At 35.2% G+C, this 22,584-nt stretch overlaps 1 protein-coding gene across 17 annotated transcripts in view; it reads left to right on the plus strand.

Annotated features, from left to right (window-relative positions):
* The window catches only part of LOC126727254 (cysteine-rich receptor-like protein kinase 44), a 77,074-nt gene extending 56,580 nt beyond the window's left edge, over window positions 1–20,494 (plus strand). For 7 of the 17 annotated variants that reach the window (XM_050432823.1, XM_050432836.1, XM_050432831.1 and 4 more), the window contains exons 4-7: window positions 18,917–19,127; window positions 19,252–19,489; window positions 19,746–19,896; window positions 20,027–20,494. In XM_050432823.1, the coding sequence (XP_050288780.1) occupies window positions 18,917–19,127; window positions 19,252–19,489; window positions 19,746–19,896; window positions 20,027–20,332 (906 nt within the window). In that variant the 3' untranslated portion in view covers window positions 20,333–20,494. Of the gene's footprint in view, window positions 1–14,477; window positions 15,363–17,823; window positions 17,947–18,679; window positions 18,802–18,916; window positions 19,128–19,251; window positions 19,490–19,745; window positions 19,897–20,026 lie in introns of those variants that run through there. The other 10 variants (XM_050432822.1, XM_050432837.1, XM_050432840.1 and 7 more) reach the window with 7 other exon arrangements.
* The last annotated feature ends 2,090 nt before the right edge of the window (window positions 20,495–22,584 follow it).

Below are 22,584 nucleotides of genomic sequence, written 5' to 3' on the forward strand. Positions count from 1 at the left end.
CCCATATAGGCGTATTATATAGTTACGCCTTAAACTATACATTTTTTTAAGTAAATAAAACGTGCGGCATCGAATTTAGACCAAAAAAGGAAAAAGAAAAAAAAAAAAGACATCAACTTAGAACTATTGTGTTTGAAAAGAACAAAGGAAGTTGTCATTATCGTGAACTACAATTCAATTTCAAGTTTTTCCACATTCACTCATTTCTTCATCAACTTTGAATTAACTAAGGTTTTGCTTAGTCATAAAGGGATCAATTGGCAGTCGTTATCATATTAAAGTAGCATCCATAACGGACCTCCGTCGTCAAAGGTGATTTCTAATTTTGATGAACATCAAAGGTGATTTCCTAAATAAGGAAAGAAGGTAAGGTGGATGAAAAAGGTAAATGTTAATGGCATTATAACTTACTATATACTGATGTGGTAACTGGTAATGCATGTGATTTGTGAATTTTAACCACCTAACAAATAAATGTTTAAAATATATTTTAATAATTTGTGATACATTAGTTTTATAAGTTCAATGAACTAAAATTTATAGTATTCCTAACATTACACATGAAAGAAACATATCGAGAAAATTATTGTATGCCACTAGACTCAATGGCATGGCTTATGAGTATACACGGATCATCAAAATTTGAGAAATGATTTATATACATATGAATTCATTCCACTATTGGAATGAGGTGGATGAATTTTTAATTATTTAATCATTATTTTAACTCTTCGCTTCACATGGGCGCTCAGAATGGGACAATAATCCAACTAAAGACCGCATACTTTAATATGTGATAAATTAATACTAATACTAAAAAGATTAAATTACTAAGAAATGATAAATTTAATTATTTAACCACTAGTTAATAAAAGTTAGAATATAGACATTTTTTTAACATGTGGCAATGTACGCTCTCTCAATTCATACTTCGATTTAATTAATCTCTTCTCAAGTTAGTCCAAGACCATAGCATTCAAGCAATTCTATGGTATTCTCAGTGTGGCCAAACAAAGAATAGGGAAAACCTACCCTAGTCCCTATTATTTTTGCATTTATTAGATGAGTGAACATGATTTTCCCAAACAAAAAAAGAATAGAGAAAACCTACCCTAAACCCGGTCATTTATGGATTTATTAGATGGGTGAACATAATTTTCCCAAATGATTATTTCTATGAATTCAAGCAATAAAGAAATAGCCCCCCTTTTTTTTAATATTACAACTCAATGCAAACCAAATAAGGGCAATCATACTCCTAACAATATTTTCTTATGCTTTTATCAGTTAGCTCAACTAATAAAGTCTCTGATGGTTGTATAAGAGATTTGAGGTTTAATCCCTGCCTACACCAAAAACTAATTGATATCTTGGTCTGATGATAGCTATCAGACCAGAGCGGACGCCATAAGTTGAAACTCTCTTACAAAAAAAAAAAAGGTTCACAACAAACACTTGACCTTAAAATGGCAACAGCAGCCATTAGATGCTCTTGTTTTGTCGATGCTTTGAGAAAGTTTAGTTAGATTAGAAGAAGTTAACACATAGGGGAGGGGAAAGTAGGACGCACAAGAGCTTACAATAATTATCCCATCAAAAGGGCCTATCGTTAGAGGGAATAAACAAGGCTTATAAAGGCTTGTTTTGTCGATGTGGTACAACAAAGACTTCCCAACATTTATTTTATGGTTGCTTTCGGCAAGTACCAAAAATGTTCGTAATTAATTTTGTACAAATTTTATATCCACAATGAATTGACCCTAATGAGGTATCCTCTTTTAAATTCTTTGACGGCTCACTCATTTAAACATAACTAGTTAGGGTGGCACGTGCAAGGCATGTCCTGCTTCTTGAGTGAGAAAATTAAAATAAAATTTTTATTTGAAGAAGTATGAAACTATATACATAAAAAAAATGTATGTCACACACAAAATTAGGGTAGCTATTTAAAATATGAATATCTATTTTATTATAATAGTTTCTTAGTACTTATTTGTTAATGACAATATCCACTCACTAAAAACTTCTAAGAATGATAACGAATATCATTACCTTCCAACAATAAGCAATTGAGTTTTGCTAAAACATTGTCACAATATTTAAATTTTCATAATGAAAGATGTCATATGCTACAATTAAAGCTGTAGGGACTCAGAAAATAAAGGCCCAAGCCCACTTAGATTAGTGGTATCTTATCCCTCAAATCAAACCCAAACAATAGAATTTTTAAGAGAGTAAGTAACTAACTCAAATGCAATAGTAGGTTAAGTATAAGTCTAAGGCTGAAAAATCCAAAGTAACGGACAAGCGCTATTGGAATAATAGTTGCTAGCTGTGAAGTTACTGTTCAAGAGTCATTTCCACATTAATGCAAATGATGAGGTTGGTGCTGGACATTGAATGTGGAGGTGGGAGGCGTCTCCCTCAGGAAACTTCCTCCTAACAACCTTGTTCCAATTACATCTTTTCTCCTATCCTTAGGCTTCTGAGGGATATCAGTTGTCCTGATTCTCTTTCTCTCCTCAAGTAGCAGGGTCCTCGGGGTTTGCTTACCCATCTTGTCCCAGATTGGGTAAATTAATCCTTGGCTGAGATTCCTTGGTCCTCAAACCCTCCATAAAACCCTTTCATCAAATTCCTTCAACCATACACAATAAAAATTTTTTCATTAATACTTTCTTCTTAATCATTCTATATGAGTCTAGGTACAATGTTTAGCTAGCTTAGTTTTTAATGAACACCCATTTTAGGCAAGAAAAAAAAAAACAAAAAAACAAAAAACAAAAAAAAGATAACAAAAGACATGTGTCTTGAATTTTCCATCTAAAATTCAAAATACATGAGGAAAATTTTTGGAATGTTAAAATTTAGTGGGAGTATTTTAGACATTACACAATGTATTAAAGAATCATAAGTTTTCGTTAGGGTTTAACTGAGAAAATAACAATATGACATATTTGCTCTTTTCCAAAAATACTAAGAGGATAATAGCATGATTTTAAAGTTTAAGAAGGAACTGTGAACTATCCCGAATATAAAGGATGAAATGCATTTTTATCCTTTTTTTTAATTTAATTTTTTTTCGTGTGTGTGTAAAACTATGTGTTTTTACTTAAAATTGTGCGTAAAGATAAAAATACAATAAAAAATGACAAAATTTAGCTACAAAATTAATTGTAGCTTTTGGCTACAACCTTACTAAATATCTTTTTTTATTGGAGGTGAGTTGTAGCCTTAGGTTATAACATTGCTCAATAAAATAAATATTACTATATATTTTGAAAATCTAATCGTTGAATTACATATTCTTTACACTTTTAATACATATATCAAATTTTGTGTCAATTGGGTATTATTTATCATATGATTTATAAGCATATATTTTATGCATAATTTTAAATTACAAAAACTTGCAATTTAAATAATTTATTGATGACATAGTTATTGATCTTTAATTTTCTTAAAGTTTTGCACGCATGGAGAATATAAGAGTAAGATGTAATCTAATGATAGATTTGTCAAAATTCACCTCCAATATAAAAACATTGAGTAAGGTTGTAGTCTAAGCCTACAATCAATTTTGTTGCTAAACCTTGTCCTAAAGAAAAATACAAAAAGTCAATTTAAGAAAATTGTACGTGAAATAGTGAATTTTGGCTAAATAAAGTTGACTAAACCAAAAAAAAAAAAAAAAAAAAATCTAGAAACACAATATAATGATACATCATTTTTGTAATATTTTATTTTGATTCATAAAGAATTGCTACTTTAGTAGTTGCGAATATATTATGACAACAACAAATTGTCTTAATGTTTTCACAAGAGAAATTTTATATTCACAACATTTTCATAACAAATCATAAGTAGTATGTTGTTACGGTTGTTATTGGAGGACAAAAAAGTAATTTTATTGGTAAGTTTAAATTAGAACCAATAACAATTTACCTCCTATAATTTATTATAAAAGTGTTGTTAAAAATGTTATGGACGTCACACTTTTTTTTTTTTTTTTTCACAATACCTTTATTTTTAGTTGTGATTAGTTCCAATATGATATTTTATTATTTTATTTTGGCCTATAAAGAATTAACACCTTAACAATTGTAAAAATATTATAACAATTTATTGTGTTAATATTTTATTTTTTTTAGAGTTGCTCATATGTTTATAAAAGAATAAAATATAAAAGCGTGTTCAATAGGCCATTTTACCACCAAAAAAAAAAAAAACAAAGCAAGTGAAAGCGGGAAGAGTGCTAATTGAATATGAAAGTTCAAAAACGTGTACAAAACACCTTTGAACGTTTAGACCCCCAAATTACAACTTAACCAATACAAGCAATATGTCAAACAACTAGTGTGCGGAAACTTAACACATGCTATAATACAAAATTGGTTAAAGACTATCTAAGTCATAACAAAATAAAACCACAGCAGATAATAAAAAGGCAAAGATAGAGAGGAAGGAAGATGCAAACACAAAGACAACACGCGATGTGTTATCGAAGAGGAAACCGAAGTCCTCGGCGTAAAACCTCTCCGCCGCCCTCCAAGCGGTAATCAATCCACTAGAAAATACAGTTGGGATACAAGGACAGCAATAGACCCTCCAAGCCTAATCTACCCAGTGCACCTAAGCCCTCCAAGCTTCTTGCTCCAACGAGGTTGCGCCGAACCTTTTTCTTTTCTAGCTTCCCGGATTCTGCTACTAGACCGTAGCATCAACCAATGAAGATTGGTTCCTTCCTAACTACTTCCCAGAAATCCAAACAACTGTCTCACAGTGATGATGATGGTGAGAACCAGGTTTGGTATAATGCCTCTCAAGGATTTGACAATGGAGAGGAAGAGAGTAGAGGAATTTGAAGAGACTCTAAGGTATAGATTGTGGGTGAAACAATCTTGTTTTTCTTTAGGGTTTCTCTCTCAAAATTCTTTCTGGAAGCTCTCTTTCAATCGTGGGTAAAAGGGGTATTTATACTGGAGTGGGAGAGGAATGTGAAACGTCAGGTTTTACAAAACAGGGGTGGCTCGCGGTTTGACCTCGCGGCTTGACTAAATCGCGAGATCCAGTCGCGAGTTAACCGTATGGCCAGTTGTCCTGTTTTGTCCTGTAGTGCTCCAGCTAGCATGACTGTTCATCTTCCAGCATGCTTGGCACGTGTGCTGCTTCTGGCGGCTTGCAGCCGCGAGTCACCCGCGAGTCCCAGCCGCAACTCTCTGTTTTCTTGCACACTCTTGAGCAATCTTCACTCTATCTCACTTACTACCCTTACAACAAACCCATTTAAATACAGGGCTACTAAATGCTGAATTACAAGCAAATTTGGCACGGAATAAAGCCAATTAGATGGTTGAATAAATTCAACCTTACAATCTCCCCCTTTGGCTATTCCGTGACAAAACCCTAAAACAGACTCTAGACTTAACACGTGAGTTGGGAACAGTTGAACAAAACTCACTCACACCTAACTCTAGAAGCTGTGAAACACTTGAATCATATGAACATAATACTCCTGAAACACAACAATACACCATGATCATTGTAAGCAGAAAATTATAAATGCATATGAAACAGGCAATATGTGATCAAGCAAAGATGGAGTTAAGAAACAAACCATGACTTGATCAACCAAGTGAACACCACAGGGTAGTGATCACAGTGCTCATTCACACTTGGAATGAACACAAGGACATACAAGATAACAAGCACAAGGCAAGACACTTGTATGCTCAACACTCAACCAATGCATAACACACAAGACATATGCATCTAGGAACAATCCTACAAGGGCACAAGAGTGAAAGTACATAAATCAAAATGCAGAACATTTAGATTAAAGTACTGATTTCAACATAGCATAAAGGCTGCATTAAGCAAGGTACATACCATAAAGCCTACAAACTATGCATAAAACATTAACCCTAAAAGCTTACAAAAGCACATGGGTACAAACACAAAAACATCCTGAATAACAGTTTACAAAACACAATATATCAACTTAAAGAGAAAATTGAAACTGAAGAAGAATGTAAAGACACTCCCCCTTAGGTAATGACACTCCCCCTTAGGTAATATCCTCCCCCTCTGATCATGCCTATCACTCCCCCTTTTTGTCATGGAATAGGCTAGTCATCCTCTTCCAGCTTTCTCTGAATTTGATCCAATTGAGTTTGAAGAGAAGTAAACTTCATATCCCATCGAGTGCTTTGATGGTGTAGAGAAGCGGTAAGTCCAGACATCTTTGTATTCAACTCGTGGACAGAGGATACAATGCGATCAAGTTTCTCATCTAGGGAGAGAGTGCTAAACTGAGAGTCACTGTGAGATGCAGAAGTTTCTGGTTTGGCTCTCGTCCGACTATGTCCAATGCTTGCATTGAAGGTACGCATGTTGATTGGACTTGGTTTGGAGATAGGAGATTCATCAGTCGTTGGATAAATTCCCTTGAGCTTCAAGATCCGTGAAATGAGACTGCAGAAAGGAACGCATATCCGAGACTCTGTTCGAAGAACCGTTTTGCGCAGAACATGAAAGATATGAGCACAGATGTCTATTTCCACATCAGAGATTAGATCATGAAGAAACAAAGCACGTCCGAGGTTCATATACCCAGTGCTTGATAAAGGGTACAAATTGTGAAACATCACAATTGTAAGCACTCTCAGTTTTGGAGAAAGAGAGGAAACACTGATGGATTTGCCATTGGATGAGAACTCCAAGTCTTGACCAAGACTTTCTTTGAGAAGCTCCTCATCAGGACTGAGATCATCATAAACCGGTGAATGTCGGAAAATGGGTCTGTTGATGTGAAGAATTTCTGCCAGATATGTAGGAGAGACAGAAAAGCTCTTTTTCCGAACCCAGCACTTAAGTTCATCTCCTTCCACAATTGCGTTAGCATAAAATTCTTTTACCAACTCTTCATACACGTCATCCGGATTAGAGAGAAGGTAATTCCAATCCTTGTGAGCAAACCATTTCGGAATGTCAGTGTCATGAAGTGAGGACTGATCCAAAGCTCTTTCTAGTAATGGTTTGGCATGTAGAAAGAAATTCTCATAAGATTGATAGGCTGCATATGATCTGAACTTGTTGGGATCGAATCTCTTTGATGAAGAGCGAGTCCCTTTTGGTTGAGGTTGGTCTTCATCAACATCAATTACTGGTTCCTTCCCTTTGGAACTACCTCCTTTCACAGCAGCTTTCTTGAATGGTGACATGACCAGTCTGCATTATGAACAAGGGAAATGACAGAACACAATCCAACAGACTATATTAGCAGTGGGTTAGTGGAAATTTAGGGACAATGAAGAAACCCTAATAGCTGGATGAAAATGGTCAGAAAATAGCAATGAGAGACACAAATGGCCCAAATTGAACTACACAGTAGAGGGAGTCTAAATAGAACCACATAATCAGCTGAAAAAGGACCCACATACAACAATACATCAATAGAATACCACACAGGATCATAGTGAAACACGACATCAATCAGCAGATCAGACAAAAATAGCTAACCCTAACTAAGCACATGATGAAGAACACAACCACCACAATAAACTAGCTCAAAAACAGAAACACAAGCTTCCATAAGCTAAGCATGGACAAAGAGTAATAGTTGAGCTAAAAACCCATCACAAAAACACGATCAAGTGTGAATAATCCAGAGGGAAAACCATAATAGCAAGTAAAAAAAAGAGTTCAAGACAGAAAAACCATACCTGTTAGTCGACGATTTTGAGCTGAAAAGAGGCAAATAATGGAGATCGACAATGGAGGCACGGTGTGAATGGGTAAGAGCAGATGAGAAAGACAATGAACAGTCACAAAAAGATCGAGGGAAAAACAAAAAGTTTAAAAATTGCCCCTGTATGTCCAAAACACGCGATTTTCGCGACTGAAACGAGTTGCCACACAGTCGCCAGCTCAAGCCGCCAAAGCACTCAAGAACAAAAATTTGAAAAATTTTTCTAAGTGTTTTTCGCGACTGGAAGGTCTACCCGCGAGTGAGTCGCGAGCTGAGCCGCGAAAATCTTTGAGTGAACCTCGCGACTGGACCTTCCACTCGCGAACAAGTCGCCAAAAATGACCAGCGAAGATGCGACTGAGTCTCGCGACTTGACATACCCGCGACTGAGCCGCCAAAACAGGGCAAAACAGGATTTTTGAAATTTCAGATTTTTCAAACAAAATACTTTCCAAAAACACCTAAAACACTCAAAAATCTTTTTGTGCTTGAAATAACAAAGATTGAGTATGTGAAAACACATTTCATCAAGTACAATCACACAAATGAATATGGCATTTGTTGAACATAAACTTGTGTGTTGTGTGTGGATATCACCAATGAGATAGTCCTTCGTCTAATGTGAAGCTTCAATGATCGATTCAACCAAGGCATACACAATTAGCACTAGATCATGTGACCTATCTCAATTATAGAAATATGTATATATGACTTCCCACAAAACTTGATAACATAACTTGGAGCTTATCATTTGACTCCACTTTCAGTCATAACATTTGATCTTTTGAGGCAATCATCTCTCATTGTGAGAGTGATATATGACATTTCACTTTAAAGAACAGGCCTTTGACCTTTTTGAATAAACATTCACTTTAATAAAAGGTCGCTTACCCTTTTTCCTAGTCAAATACTAGAATGTGCGACAGGCTTTTGCAGCTCAATATCTCTTTTCATTTGGAGATTTACATTTGGTGAGCTCTTTATAGCAAAACAAAAATAAAGAGTGGGAAGATATATAGACACAAGTCTATGCATGTCTCAAGATCAGCAAAACCATTCACTAATCATTCATGACAAGTTTGAAGATCTATTTACAACAATCACAAAGATTTCAAGATTTCTCCCACAGAGATATGAGTGCAAAGAAACAAGCAATGCTCGAAAATGCACAATGCCATTAGCACAAAGGTACAAGGCAAAACAAGTTTTGAAACAAAAACTCAACAATGTCAATCAAGCTTTCTGATTTTCTAATTTTTATGTGATTTTTGGATTTTTGACACACAAAAAAAAAAAAAATGATTGAACAAACATACAAAGAAACAACAGTATTCACAGATGGACAAACAAACAATAAACATGTTGCACAAAGAGCTAATCAAAGAGGTGTGTGCCCCAACACAAACAGACTTATCATATTATAAATATGTGAAGCACACAACACTCAAGAGAGTCAAGGAATTGTACCAACACCAATGGTCTTACGGAGTGATTCAAACCGTGGACCATCGAGAGGCTTGGTGAAGATATCCGCCTTTTGATTGTCGGTGTGTATGAACTCAAGACACACAACTCTTTCCTCTACCAAATCCCGAATGAAATGGTAACAAATCTCTATGTGTTTGGATTTTGAATGCTGGACAGGATTCTTGGAAAGATTGATGGCACTGGTGTTGTCACAGAAGACACACATCGTTTCTTGAGGAATTCCATAGTCATGAAGTAATTTCTTCATCCAAAGAAGCTGAGTGTAGCAACTTCCAGCAGCGATGTATTCTGCTTCTGCAGTAGAAAGAGACACTGAATTCTGCTTCTTGCTCATCCACGAGACAAGATTGTTACCAAGATAAAAACAGCCGCCTGAAGTGCTTTTCCGATCGTCTACACTGCCAGCCCAGTCAGCATCTGAATACCCAGCAAGACAAGCATTCGAGTCTTTTGAATACCACAGACCATAGTTTGCAGTACCATTCACATATCGAATGATTCACTTAGCAGCAGTCAGATGAGATTCCTTCGGATTAGCTTGGTACCTGGCACAAACGCCCACACTGAAAGCAATGTCCGGTCTACTGGCTGTAAGGTAGAGCAAACTCCCTATGATGCTCCTATACAATGTAGGACTTACTTCAACTCCCGACGAATCCACATTCAGTTTAGTGGAAGAGCTCATGGGAGTGGAGGCATGTTTTTTGGAGTCTAGTCCAAACTTCTTGACAATGTTTCTGGCATACTTCTCTTGAGATACAAATATACCCTCATTCTGTTGTTTGACTTGAAGACCCAAGAAGAATGTGATCTCCCCTACCATACTCATCTCAAACTCCTTCTTCATCTCCTCAGAAAATTCAGTAGCACGATCTTCGATAGTTGCCCCAAACACTATGTCATCAACATAGACTTGTGCCACAAGGAGATAATCTTCATCATTTTTGAAAAACAGAGTTCGATCGGCGTACCCTCTCTTGAAACCTCTATCTAGAAGATAATGTGTAAGACGATCGTACCAGGCTCTAGGTGCTTGTTTTAAGCCATAAAGGGCTTTCTTCAATCTTAATACATGATCTGGAAAATAAGGATCCTCAAATCCTTTTGGTTGCTCAACAAATACTTCTTCATTTAGATATCCATTCAGAAATGCGCACTTTACATCCATTTGATAAAGTTTGAAATTCAAAGTGCACGCAATGGACATGAGGATTCGAATGGATTCGAGTCTTGCCACCGGAGCGAATGATTCATCAAAATCCACTCCTTCTACTTGAGTGTATCCTTGAGCTACTAACCGAGATTTGTTTCGAATTATCTCTCCATCTTCATCAGTTTTGTTTTTAAAAATCCACTTTGTGCCTATAACATGAACGTTCTCAGGCTGTGGAGCAAGTTCCCACACATCATTCCTCACAAACTGATTCAGCTCCTCATGCATTGACTCAACCCAATTCTCATCTTGAAGAGCCTCTTCAACCCTTTTTGGTTCAAAGTGCAAGATAACAATGATATGTTACATGATTGGCTAGCAGAATGTTTCCTTTCCTGAGGCGAAGACCGTCATCAAGAGATCCTATGATATTACTTCCCGGATGATTCTTGATAACTCTTGAAGATGGCCTTTTTGAAGTGGAAACTTCATCACTACGAGAGATAGGAGGATGAACTTCTGGAGGAGTAAGAGGACTTGATGTTCTAGACATCGATCTCGTTTCCATTCTTGGGTTGATGGGAGTCGATTCTACTTCTGGTATAGGTTCTTCACCTTCTATATCCAAAGCTTCTACCTCAACATTGGGCTCTTTGGTGCTTGGCCCTTCTACATCATCAATCATTTCCACCTTAGGTAAGGCATCATCAATCTTGACATTTATGGACTCCATCACAACCTTTGTTCTCTTGTTAAACACTCTATACGCTCGACTTGTAGTAGAGTAGCCAAGAAAAATACCCTCATCACTTCTCGCTTCAAACTTCCCAAGATTCTCTCGATCATTTAGGATATAGCATTTACTTCCAAACACCCGGAAATACTTCACCTTAGGCTTCTTCCCATTCCATATCTCATAGGCAGTCTTCTTTGTACCAACTCGAAAGAAAATCCTATTGCCAATGTGACACGAGGTGTTGACAGCTTCTCCCCAAAATTTTTGAGGTATTTGCTTGTTAAGCAACATGACTCTCGCCATCTCCTGAATCACACTATTTTTTCTCTCTACCACTCCATTTTGTTGTGGAGTTTTGGGAGCTGAAAATTCTCTTTTAATTCCATTCTTCTCACAGAAGGACTCGAATCTTGCATTCTTAAATTCCCTCCCATGATCACTTCTAACTTTGGCTATCGGAATCCCCTTTTCGTTTTGTAGTTTCTTGCACAGAATCTCCAACCTCTCATAAGCTTCTGATTTTTCTCTAAGGAATTCAACCCAAGTGTATCTTGAGTAGTCGTCCACAATGACCATAATGTATCTCTTCCCCCCTAGGCTTTCAGTTCTGGTAGGCCCCATTAGATCAACATGAAGTAACTCTAAGCACCGAGAGGTGGCTATCACATTCACCTTGTGATGACTTGCCTTAGTTTGCTTCCCCATTTGACATGCACCACAAACGGTCTTCTTCACTTTTCCAAACTTAGGAAGTCCCTCAACTGCTTCAAGTTTGGAGACTTTTGCTACTTGTTTGAAGTTGGCATGCCCAAATCTGTGATGCCACAGCTCCAACATATCCACACGAGCACTTCTACACGATATGGGTGCCGTGGGAACTATTCCATAACAGTTATCTGTAGTCCGATTTCCTTCCAAAACCTGAATCCCCTCTTCATTGATGATCAAACATCCCTTCTTAGAGAATTGTACCAGGAAATCATCATCACAAATTTGAGTGATGCTCAGCAAATTCGCCTTCAGCCCTTTTATGTACAGCACATCTTTCAACAGAGGCAAACCAGGTATCTCAATGGTTCCTTTGCCTAGAACTTGAGCATGACTTCCATCACCAAAGGTCACGTAGTCACCAACCTTTTCTTTGAGTGTCTTAAACAGTGACCTATTCCCTGTCATATGGCGAGAACACCCACTGTCAAGATACCACAAACACGCATTAAACACCTTCAATGAGGTATGCACAAATAGATTCACATGTGACAGACATTCTTGCCCTTCAAACACAAACTCATCATCAGTTTTCATGCTTCTTTCAGATTGATTTTTCATTTTCAGATTCTCAATCATCTCACACAACATTCTATTCTTTCTTTTATATTTCTTAATCAATGATTTAGATTCAGATATGTTACTGTGTAAGACATGATTCTGATTTTCAAGATATTCCAGCATGTGAACAAATACTCTAGCATGTTTCTTAGTTTTTAACAACTCTACAAGATCATCAGTAAGACACCTTTCAGACATATGCATAGAGTCATTTTCACAAACACTTAAGCTACAATTTAGCATGGTATATACCAAAACAACAATCACAACACAGGGGTCTAGGATCACACTTAGGTAATAAAACCACAAGTGTACCGCTCTGATACCAATTGAAAGTTCAAAAACGTGTACAAAACACCTTTGAACGTTTAGACCCCCAAATTACAACTTAACCAATACAAGCAATATGTCAAACAACTAGTGTGCGGAAACTTAACACATGCTATAATACGAAATTGGTTAAAGACTATCTAAGCTATAACAAAATAAAACCACAGCAGATAATAAAAAGGCAAAGATAGAGAGGAAGGAAGATGCAAACACAAAGACAACACGCGATGTGTTATCGAAGAGGAAACCGAAGTCCTCGGCGTAAAACCTCTCCGCCGCCCTCCAAGCGGTAATCAATTCACTAGAAAATACAGTTGGGATACAAGGACAGCAATAGACCCTCCAAGCCTAATCTACCCAGTGCACCTAAGCCCTCCAAGCTTCTTGCTCCAACGAGGTTGCGCCGAACCTTTTTCTTTTCTAGCTTCCCGGATTCCGCTACTAGACCGTAGCATCAACCAATGAAGATTGGTTTCTTCCTAACTGCTTCCCAGAAATCCAAACAACTGTCTCACAGTGATGATGATGGTGAGAACCAGGTTTGGTATAATGCCTCTCAAGGATTTGACAATGGAGAAGAAGAGAGTAGAGGAATTTGAAGAGACTCTAAGGTATAGATTGTGGGTGAAACAATCTTATTTTTCTTTAGGGTTTCTCTCTCAAAATTCTCTCTGGAAGCTCTCTTTCAATCGTGGGTAAAAGGGGTATTTATACTGGAGTGGGAGAGGAATGTGAAACGTCAGGTTTTATAAAACAGGGGTGGCTCGCGGCTTGACCTCGCAGCTTGACTAAATCGCGAGATCCAGTCGCGAGTTAACCGTATGGCCAGTTGTCCTGTTTTGTCCTGTAGTGCTCCAGCTAGCATGACTGTTCATCTTCCAGCATGCTTGGCACGTGTGCTGCTTCTGGCGGTTTGCAGCCGCGAGTCACCCGCGAGTCCCAGCCGCGACTCTCTGTTTTCTTGCACACTCTTGAGCAATCTTCACTCTATCTCACTCACTACCCTTACAACAAACCCACCTAAATACAGGGTTACTAAATGCTGAATTACAAGCAAATTTGGTACGGAATAAAACCAATTAGATGGTTGAATAAATTCAACCTTACAGAATAAACGAAATTCATTGTTTTTTTTTTGGCATTGACACTTTCTATATATAGAGTTAATGAAAAATCTTCCAAATCAATTAATTTTACGTCCACAATGAATTGACCCTAACGAGCAAGTCCTCTTTGAAATTCTTTGACAGATCACTAATTTGAACAGAAGAATGAGAAAACAATAGTCAAATGATTATAAAGTTAATGAAATCTTCCAAATCAATTAATTTAGCCAATCAAAATTCTTACGGCGCCACCTTAATATAAATCTGTGGTTAAACCACCTTAATATAAATCCACTTGCTTAGATTTATAATAAAAATATAAAAGTAAAGCAAAAAAAGGAAAAGAATATTCATTAAAAATTTATCAACTTGCCCCTCTTATTAAAACATTTAATGAAATTTGGCAATATTTGAATACCATGGGTTTTCATAGGATAACCACAGACTTTCCCTACTTGGAATTTAGCTGCATCTAGCAAGTTGTACCACTTGCTGCTAGAAGTTCATACAGTCAAATCAATCCCATATATTCATCATTACTTTACAATAAAATGTACTCCATTATTATTGGTTTACTTTACTACTTGCACATTAACTGATCATTAATTCTCATTCTATATTAAATCTTCCCATTAATGCAAAAATACAGAGTGACAATAATAATGAGCACTTCAAGATTATCACTTTTCTTCTTCTATGCCATTCTCATAATCCTTGTTAATCCCACCATTAATGCGCAGAGAGATCCCCGCGTGCTTCATGAGTGTTCAACTACTGGTAACGTTACTAGTAACAGTACCCTTAGAGAAAACCTTAATACCCTCATTTCCACTCTTTCATCCAACACCCAAATCGATTATGGGTTCTACAATTTCACTGCCGGAGAGGGCACCAACAAAGTTTACGCCACTGGGCTTTGTAGAGCTGATCTTTCACCAACTGATTGCCGTAGTTGTGTCAACATGTCAGCTCACGAGCTCTTACAGTTGTGTCCAACACAGAAAGAGGGTGTCATGTGGTACATGAATTGTACAGCTCGATACTCAAACAACTCGATATTTGGTGTTATGGAAACTAAACCTACTCGAGCTCTTACAAGTGGTGTTGTCTCGAACTTGACTGAGTTCAACGCGGTGTTAAAACCCTTATTTCGTGACCTGAGATTTAGAGCTTCAGCTGGAGGTATTTTTCGCAAGATTGCAGTTGGAACTGCGTACTATAAAAGTGACAACTATACGATCTACGGGCTTATGCAGTGTAGTCCTGATTTGTCAGAAATGGATTGTAGTAATTGCTTAGTTGAAGCTCAAAGCAGTTTTCAAGATTGCTGTAGTAAATATTCTGGAGTGAGAATTCTTGCACCCAGCTGTAACTTAAGAATAGAGCGTGAACAATTCTATGGCAGCACTCTTGTTGAATCGCCGCCATCATTATCTCCTCCTTCTCCTCTTCCTCCTCCGCCTACAAAAGGTACGTTTCCCAAAAGGACTTCTTCTGAATTGTTCTTCTATATAAGTATAATATCTTATACATTAGATAATTATTAGAAAAAAATATAGGACCACATACTTTTTTTTAAAAAATTATTAGAAGTGTGTGAGACGTTATTTATGTAAACATTTATTTCTTAAATTAAAAAAAAAAAGTATCTATATGTTAAATGACTTAAAAAAATATCAGCATTGTATAGTTGTTTTTGTTTTTTGTTTTTTTTTTTTTTCTGACTTATGTAATTTCTTTCTCTAAATAAACACTTAATTCATGGAATAAGCTAATCCAATATTATGGGAGACATTAGCAAGGACCCATTAAGTTGATGTAGCTTCACAAATTTTTATTTGTAATAATTGGTACTCGATAAATTTGCTTATGAAAAGTGTTATTTGCTCATCTTTTGTGTCACCTCTCATTGTGTACTATTGATTTTAAATTAAATTTTATAGATGTTACAATTGAAGAAAATTTAAACAATACAGATAAGAGAAATTCTTAGAAAGTTTCCATAAGAAAAAAATACTTAGAAATTAAGGGCAAGTTAAGTAGAAGAGTTTGAGTAATATTGTTTGTAATTTATTAAAATACACGTGGGTGAAAAAGTGTATAGAAATATGTCTTATTTTATTTAAAAACTGAAAATGAGTTGTTTAACAACTCTACCAAACGAGGCCTAAGTAGCTAGAATAAAAAAAAATAAAAAAAATAAAAAAAATGCTTTTGTTTATTAGTGGGGAGATAAGAAAAATCCTGTATTTTTTTACTCATAAAAAGTGGGGTATATATAATTTTGTATGTTTAAGTAATTTAATCAAAGTTTCAAAGTTGTTCTGCCTGTACGAAAACACATGCTTTAGTTTATAGTGAAGGAAATTAGCTACTATACAAGCGACAGTGTAGATTTATTAGAATATAGGACTACTTGCATGGACAGGTACTGGGAGTGTGAGGACGGTAAATCATAATTTATCATATAACTCCAGTTTTTGATTCATGATTTTCTCCACTTTAGGCTACGTTTGATTGTGGTGAAAATAAGGAGGATAGAAATTTTGGGTGGAAAAATTGGGGAAAAAGTAATGCTTTCCATTATTTGGTGAAGGAGGAAAAACACTCAAAACAAGAGGGAAAATGATGGAGCCAAAGTGTTTTTCACCAGGGCCACCAAATTGGGAGAGAAAATTTGACTAAAATTGAATAGTTAAGCCAAAATGTCTTAATTGTCCTTTTACATTACCTTTTTATTTTTATTTTCTACCCACCAACTATCATTTTGGTCCTATCCCAATCTTCTTCTTTATTTGTAAATTTATACAAACTTTAATTTTTTATTATTATCATTTTCTTCTCCACCAAACAAAGTAAATTTATATTTATTTTCCACCATCCGACTTTTTTAATCTCCCAACCAAACATACAATAGCACAAATCATAAGTAAGTTGTGAAATTAGACATATGATTAGTTGTGTCTCTAGAATTATTTTATTTATCCTCCTACCTTTCTATCCTCAAAATATTTTTCATCTCCCACTTTCTCAAACTCTGCACCAAAGGAAGCCTTTAAGCTTTTTGCTATCTACGAGCATGTGTTTACCTTTAAATTTAATAGCCACCAAAGTATAATTAATGGCGTTAATTTCTACGGTAGCTTTAACATTTTTTGTTGTCAATACATGCTTCTGCTTATAGGTTCTATGGGTTGCCAATTTTTAACCAGTTGGTTATCTCAAACTGAGATTAATGATCATTATTCTTGACTGAAATTTCAAACCAAAAATATATATATCAGAAATAACGACAGATCATTGGTGTGACTATATGTCTATAAGTAGTATAAATTTGGTGGATAGGTTTTGTTTATGAGTCTGTTGCACAGCAGTGTTCTTAATATGGATATAAAATCTTTTGGTTGATTGTGATAGGACTGCTTGCTCATATGCAGCCAAAATGATTAACTTCCATGACCTGAAGGATAGTATAATAAAAAAATAAAAAGCCCACCCAACTTGTCTTAGTGGGTTGTTATGTGGTGAATGGTGATGAGTTGTGCAGCATGGCAACTTGTCCAAGTGGGATATCTTTCCACCCCTCACAATATTTATTATATTTCTAGGTCACCAATGTTTCTTATATTTTTAATCAAGCACATGCTTTATTTCACACTTAAACTAATTGATATCTAATAAGTTAAGTGTCAGTAATAAATCCATATGAAAGTAATATTGTTCGAGCTACAAGACTTTTAACTGTGTTTCATCATAAGTTGATAACTCAACGTGGTGTAAAAATGAATGTATATCGATTATTGATTTCTAATTAATTATTCATGCTTTCAACTTTTGTTTTCAATTTTTAACTTCTTTTTCCCGCTAATAATGTTAATTTCAAATTCAAGCTTGGAATGTTTTATTGAGTACAGATATCTGATTTTTACAGGAAAGGGGAGTAACTCATCTAAAACTATCATCGCCATAGTTGTGGTGGTGGTCATTCTCGTTGTAATAATCATCTGCATCTCCATCTCTTTAAGGGTGAGGAAGAAAAGAAAGAAAGCTAAAAGTAAGTTGAAAATTGGTTTGTTGTTCTTTTTTTTTTAAATATATAATTTCTTTAAAATATAAGAATAAATTCAGACAATAAGCGTGTGTGTATTTATATATACATATATGATGCTTTATTTACAGGCAATACTAGTGACAATTGACTTTCAAGGCATAAATGTTTCCTATAAATTTTTAGGTAAAACGGAACATGAAATAATGTGGGGTATTTTTCAATGAGTTCTAGTTCAGATTATTGGATCACCAGAAAAGAATAACATTCAAACTAACATTCAATATCAATTCTGATTGCAATCTATATCTCCTCCTACTTTGTAGCTTTGTGATTGTGATTTAGAGATAGGCTTGATCTTCGTATCCTGAGGTGATTTAATAATACAGATGACACCTTTTGCTTTTGTGAGAAAGATAAAATATGAGGTGGTGTGTTCATGATACTTGTGTGGCTTATTATAATAGAAAAACAAATAGGGGTACTTACAAAACAGAATTAAGCTACCATCGTTTTAACATTAAATCAAATTTTCTAGAAAGATAAGCTATTGAAAGAGCTAGAGTTCCTCCGGAAAACTTTATCTGTGCATTAGTAGTTCTCTACGATTACTTCAGTAATTAGTGTTTGCGAGTCTATTAATGACGTATGCACATAATTTAAATTGCATCAATCTTTTTTTTTTTTTTTAAAAACTGCTTATCTAATCCTGATGTATTGATTGGTTCCACATGTGAAGCAGTGGATGAAATTAGCAGTACTGAATCCTTGCATTTCGATTTTCCAACAATTAGAGTTGCTACAGATAACTTTTCTGTTGCAAATAAACTTGGTCAAGGCGGATTTGGTGTTGTTTATAAGGTAATTTGACAATTCCATATGGTCAAGTATATCAATTGTCTGCCATAACAAGTTAAATTCACAATTTATTATTATTATCAAGGGTTGCATATTGAATATTTTAATGTGTCTATAGGGTAGGCTCTCCAATGGACAAGAAATAGCTGTCAAAAGGCTATCCCCGGGTTCTGGACAAGGTGATTTAGAATTTAAGAATGAGATATTGTTAGTTGCTAAGCTTCAACATCGAAATTTAGTTAAGCTACGAGGTTTCTGCTTGGAAGGATGTGAAAGGCTACTAATTTATGAGTTTGTGCCAAATGGAAGCCTCGATCAAGTTATATTTGGTATGGTTGCAATTCTACTGTAAATTCTAGATTTATTCATAATATTTTATAAGTTGCATGTATTTTCAAATACACTTGGATATGTCATTTTTCAATAGACTCATAGTTTAAATGAATAATCTAGATCCCACAAAACGTGCATACTTGGATTGGCAAACGCGTTACAAAATCATAGAAGGCATTGCTCGAGGTCTTCTTTATCTTCATGAAGATTCTCGACTTCGCATCATTCATCGTGATCTCAAAACTAGTAACATTCTGCTAGATGATGAGATGAATCCCAAAATTGCAGATTTTGGCATGGCAAGATTGGTTATACTAGATCAGACCCATATCAATACAAATAGAATCGTCGGGACGTAGTAAGTATCCTAGCAAGTAAAATTTATAATTACTGTAATATTACATGTTTGTATTGTCAATTACAAGAATTATGTTGCATTGTAAAAACAAGTCCCAACAAATATTGAACCATCTCCAATAAATTAGAGAAAATTAGTACTATTCAAAAATGAGTGTTAAGACTTCAGAGCTCTGTTGTCATTTAAATTAGACTAATGTTACTAATTTCCATATGCAGTGTGTATATAAAGTTATGTCATTAATTTTCTCATGCAGTGGGTATATGGCTCCAGAGTATGCATATCATGGACACTTCTCAGTAAAATCTGATGTCTTTAGTTTTGGCGTGTTAGTTCTTGAAATGATATGCGGACAAAAAAACGGTTACTTCCGTAACGAAGAAAATGGGGAGGATCTTCTTACTTATGTAAGTACAATATCTTCGTATATACATTTTCCTTTTACCTTAGATTGGGTTCTACTTGTACAGTGATACTGACAAAATAAAAGAAGTTATATGCTGTATTTTTGTGTGTGGCATTTAAATCATTTTGCAGGCATGGACAAATTGGAGGAACATGACAGCTTCAAACATTATAGACCCCACATTGGGGGTTGGTTCAACAACCGAAATAATCCGATGCATTCACATTGGATTATTATGTGTTCAAGAAAATGCTGCTGATAGACTAACCATGGCTTCAGTCGTTCTAATGCTTAATAGCAACTCTATCACCTTATCAGTACCTTCACGACCTGCATTTTTTATACACAGCAACGTTGAACCAGACTCGCAGTCAGATCAATCTCTTCTGCTAGCCTCAACAAATGATGCTTCAATTACTGAATTACATCCTCGCTAAGGTTTGATCAAAGTAACTAGAGTTCTTTACATCAGTTTTGAGAAAAGATTGTTTATTGAAGTAACCACGTTGAATAATTTTGAGGCCTATACTACCAGCCTTTCTTTTGGTGGTCTGAGCTGCTACTACGTGATGTTATGCAGCAACACATTATGATGAGTATATTCAATTGTGTTCAAGATTTACATACTCCAAATATTCTAAGAGTAATATATACTACAGACACAAACTATTTTACAATATTTTTACAAAACGTTGATGTAGCTAACCTCTTATTGGTTTTCATTTACACCCACCATTAATATCACTTTTTCATTTACTAATAATCATTTACCAGTAATCACTCACCACATCAACAGTTTGTAAATTTTTTTATAAAATACTTTTTATATCAAGCATTATTCATATTCTAAAAATAGTAATAATCTAAATATATATCTATATCTATATCTATATCTATATCTATATATATATAATAGCAGAAGCTGAGAGAAAATGAGTTCCTAGAATTAAGGAGGTAATGACAAATAGGAAAAGTCCCTACTTAAAATTCAGACATGTGTAACTTTAAAAAGCGATACATTATATTGTTTTACCAAGTTAACACCGTTTGATTGTGGTTGTGTATAAAATAAAATATTAAAAAAAAAGACTTAGCAACTAAAAAAAACCTAGCAATACAGAAAAGGGGAAGGAGAAGAAAAAACGCATGCCATACAGAGGAGATAGAGAGAACCACCACGGGTCACAATGAAAGGTCCAAGAGAAAAACTTGCGATAGGAGGAAAATAAAAAACCTACAATACTAAGATAGAGAAGGAGGAAAAAAAAATTATGACAGAGAGACCACCGTTTGTTCCATCACCGGACTTTGACAACTGCCATGTTTCTAGTTAAACCCAACCAAAAGCTTGATTAATACACCGATTGAAAGCCCGATCATTACACCATTATAAGGATTTTGAGAATCTTGCCCTCAATCAGCCCTTCAAGGAGATATGTAATGTTGAATTATTAAACAGAGAGACGAGGAGAAAAAGAACAATAGAGAGAGATTTGGTCAAGCATAGAGTGGAGAGAGAGAGAGAGAGAGAGAGAGAGAGAGAGAGAGAGAGAGAGAAAATCTGAGAAGAAGTCAGGCCTCTGCCACCATTAGATCCATATCCTCTACTGGTTAGTCTCTGTTTTTTGGTTCTTTAAATCTGGGTTTAAATATGATTTAGATCTGAGTATTTTGATTCGATTGGATTGGATTGCATTTAGGTTTTGAACTTTAATGGAATATGAAGTTCAACATAGAATGAACGTCTTAGCATTGTAATGTGAACTTTAATGTTTGCAGTAGTACACTAATATCTGATAATATGGTATTGCCTGTTACGGTTTGTGGTAACCGATGTAAGTGCTAATATTGATGATGGTTGCGGCTAATGCATCGGTAAGATTCCTATTACTAGGTAGTGTTGTGATTGGGTTTCGGTGTAACAACGTTATTAAGTTTAAAGTTTTTAGTGTGTAAAATTCTTTGATTGCCAGATGTGTACTGTAGTAACAATATTGCAGAAGTGCAGTTATATATACTGTGTGAATACTTTCTACAAAGGTGGCTTATATATATATATATATATATATATATATATATGTTTGTCCATAATTGTTATATTTGGAGTTTAGCCCTGATTGAACTATAATTATTTAACTATAATAGTTGCTTTTGGTTGATTGTAATATTACTCAAACTTGATTCCTTCTACAGTTCTACTATATAAGATTTATTTACTACGTTTGCAATGGCCTATAGGTATAAACGTTAAATTCACTACAGCTTTTTCTTTTTTTCTTTTACGATTAAAAAGTTGGATTCAATGTCCCTTTTAAGGGTTATGTATTGCTTTGGTTTTACAATTTGAAATTCCCAAGTACTATTAATTATGCATTATTATTTTACTAATATTTTTCTGACTTGCTATTGGAAATTATCATGTAAATTTTGCTTGCTTAAAGTTAGATTTTTTTTTTTAGTCTCTCACAGCAGGGCAGTACACACAAGAAGTGATTTGAAGAAACAAATTTTTAGTTGGTTATGATATTGCAACTTCACTCTAGACATTAGTTTTGGTGAATGGGTTTCATAAACCTGTAGCCATTATTTCCTTTTAAACATTTTGGTAGTAAAATTGAAATTGTCTTGCAAGTTTTAGTCTGGTGTGATTTATTGGGATTCCTAGGAATAGCAGATTTGCTATTTGAAA

Source organism: Quercus robur, chromosome 5 (genome assembly GCF_932294415.1).
Source record: "Quercus robur chromosome 5, dhQueRobu3.1, whole genome shotgun sequence".
NCBI lineage: Eukaryota > Viridiplantae > Streptophyta > Magnoliopsida > Fagales > Fagaceae > Quercus > Quercus robur.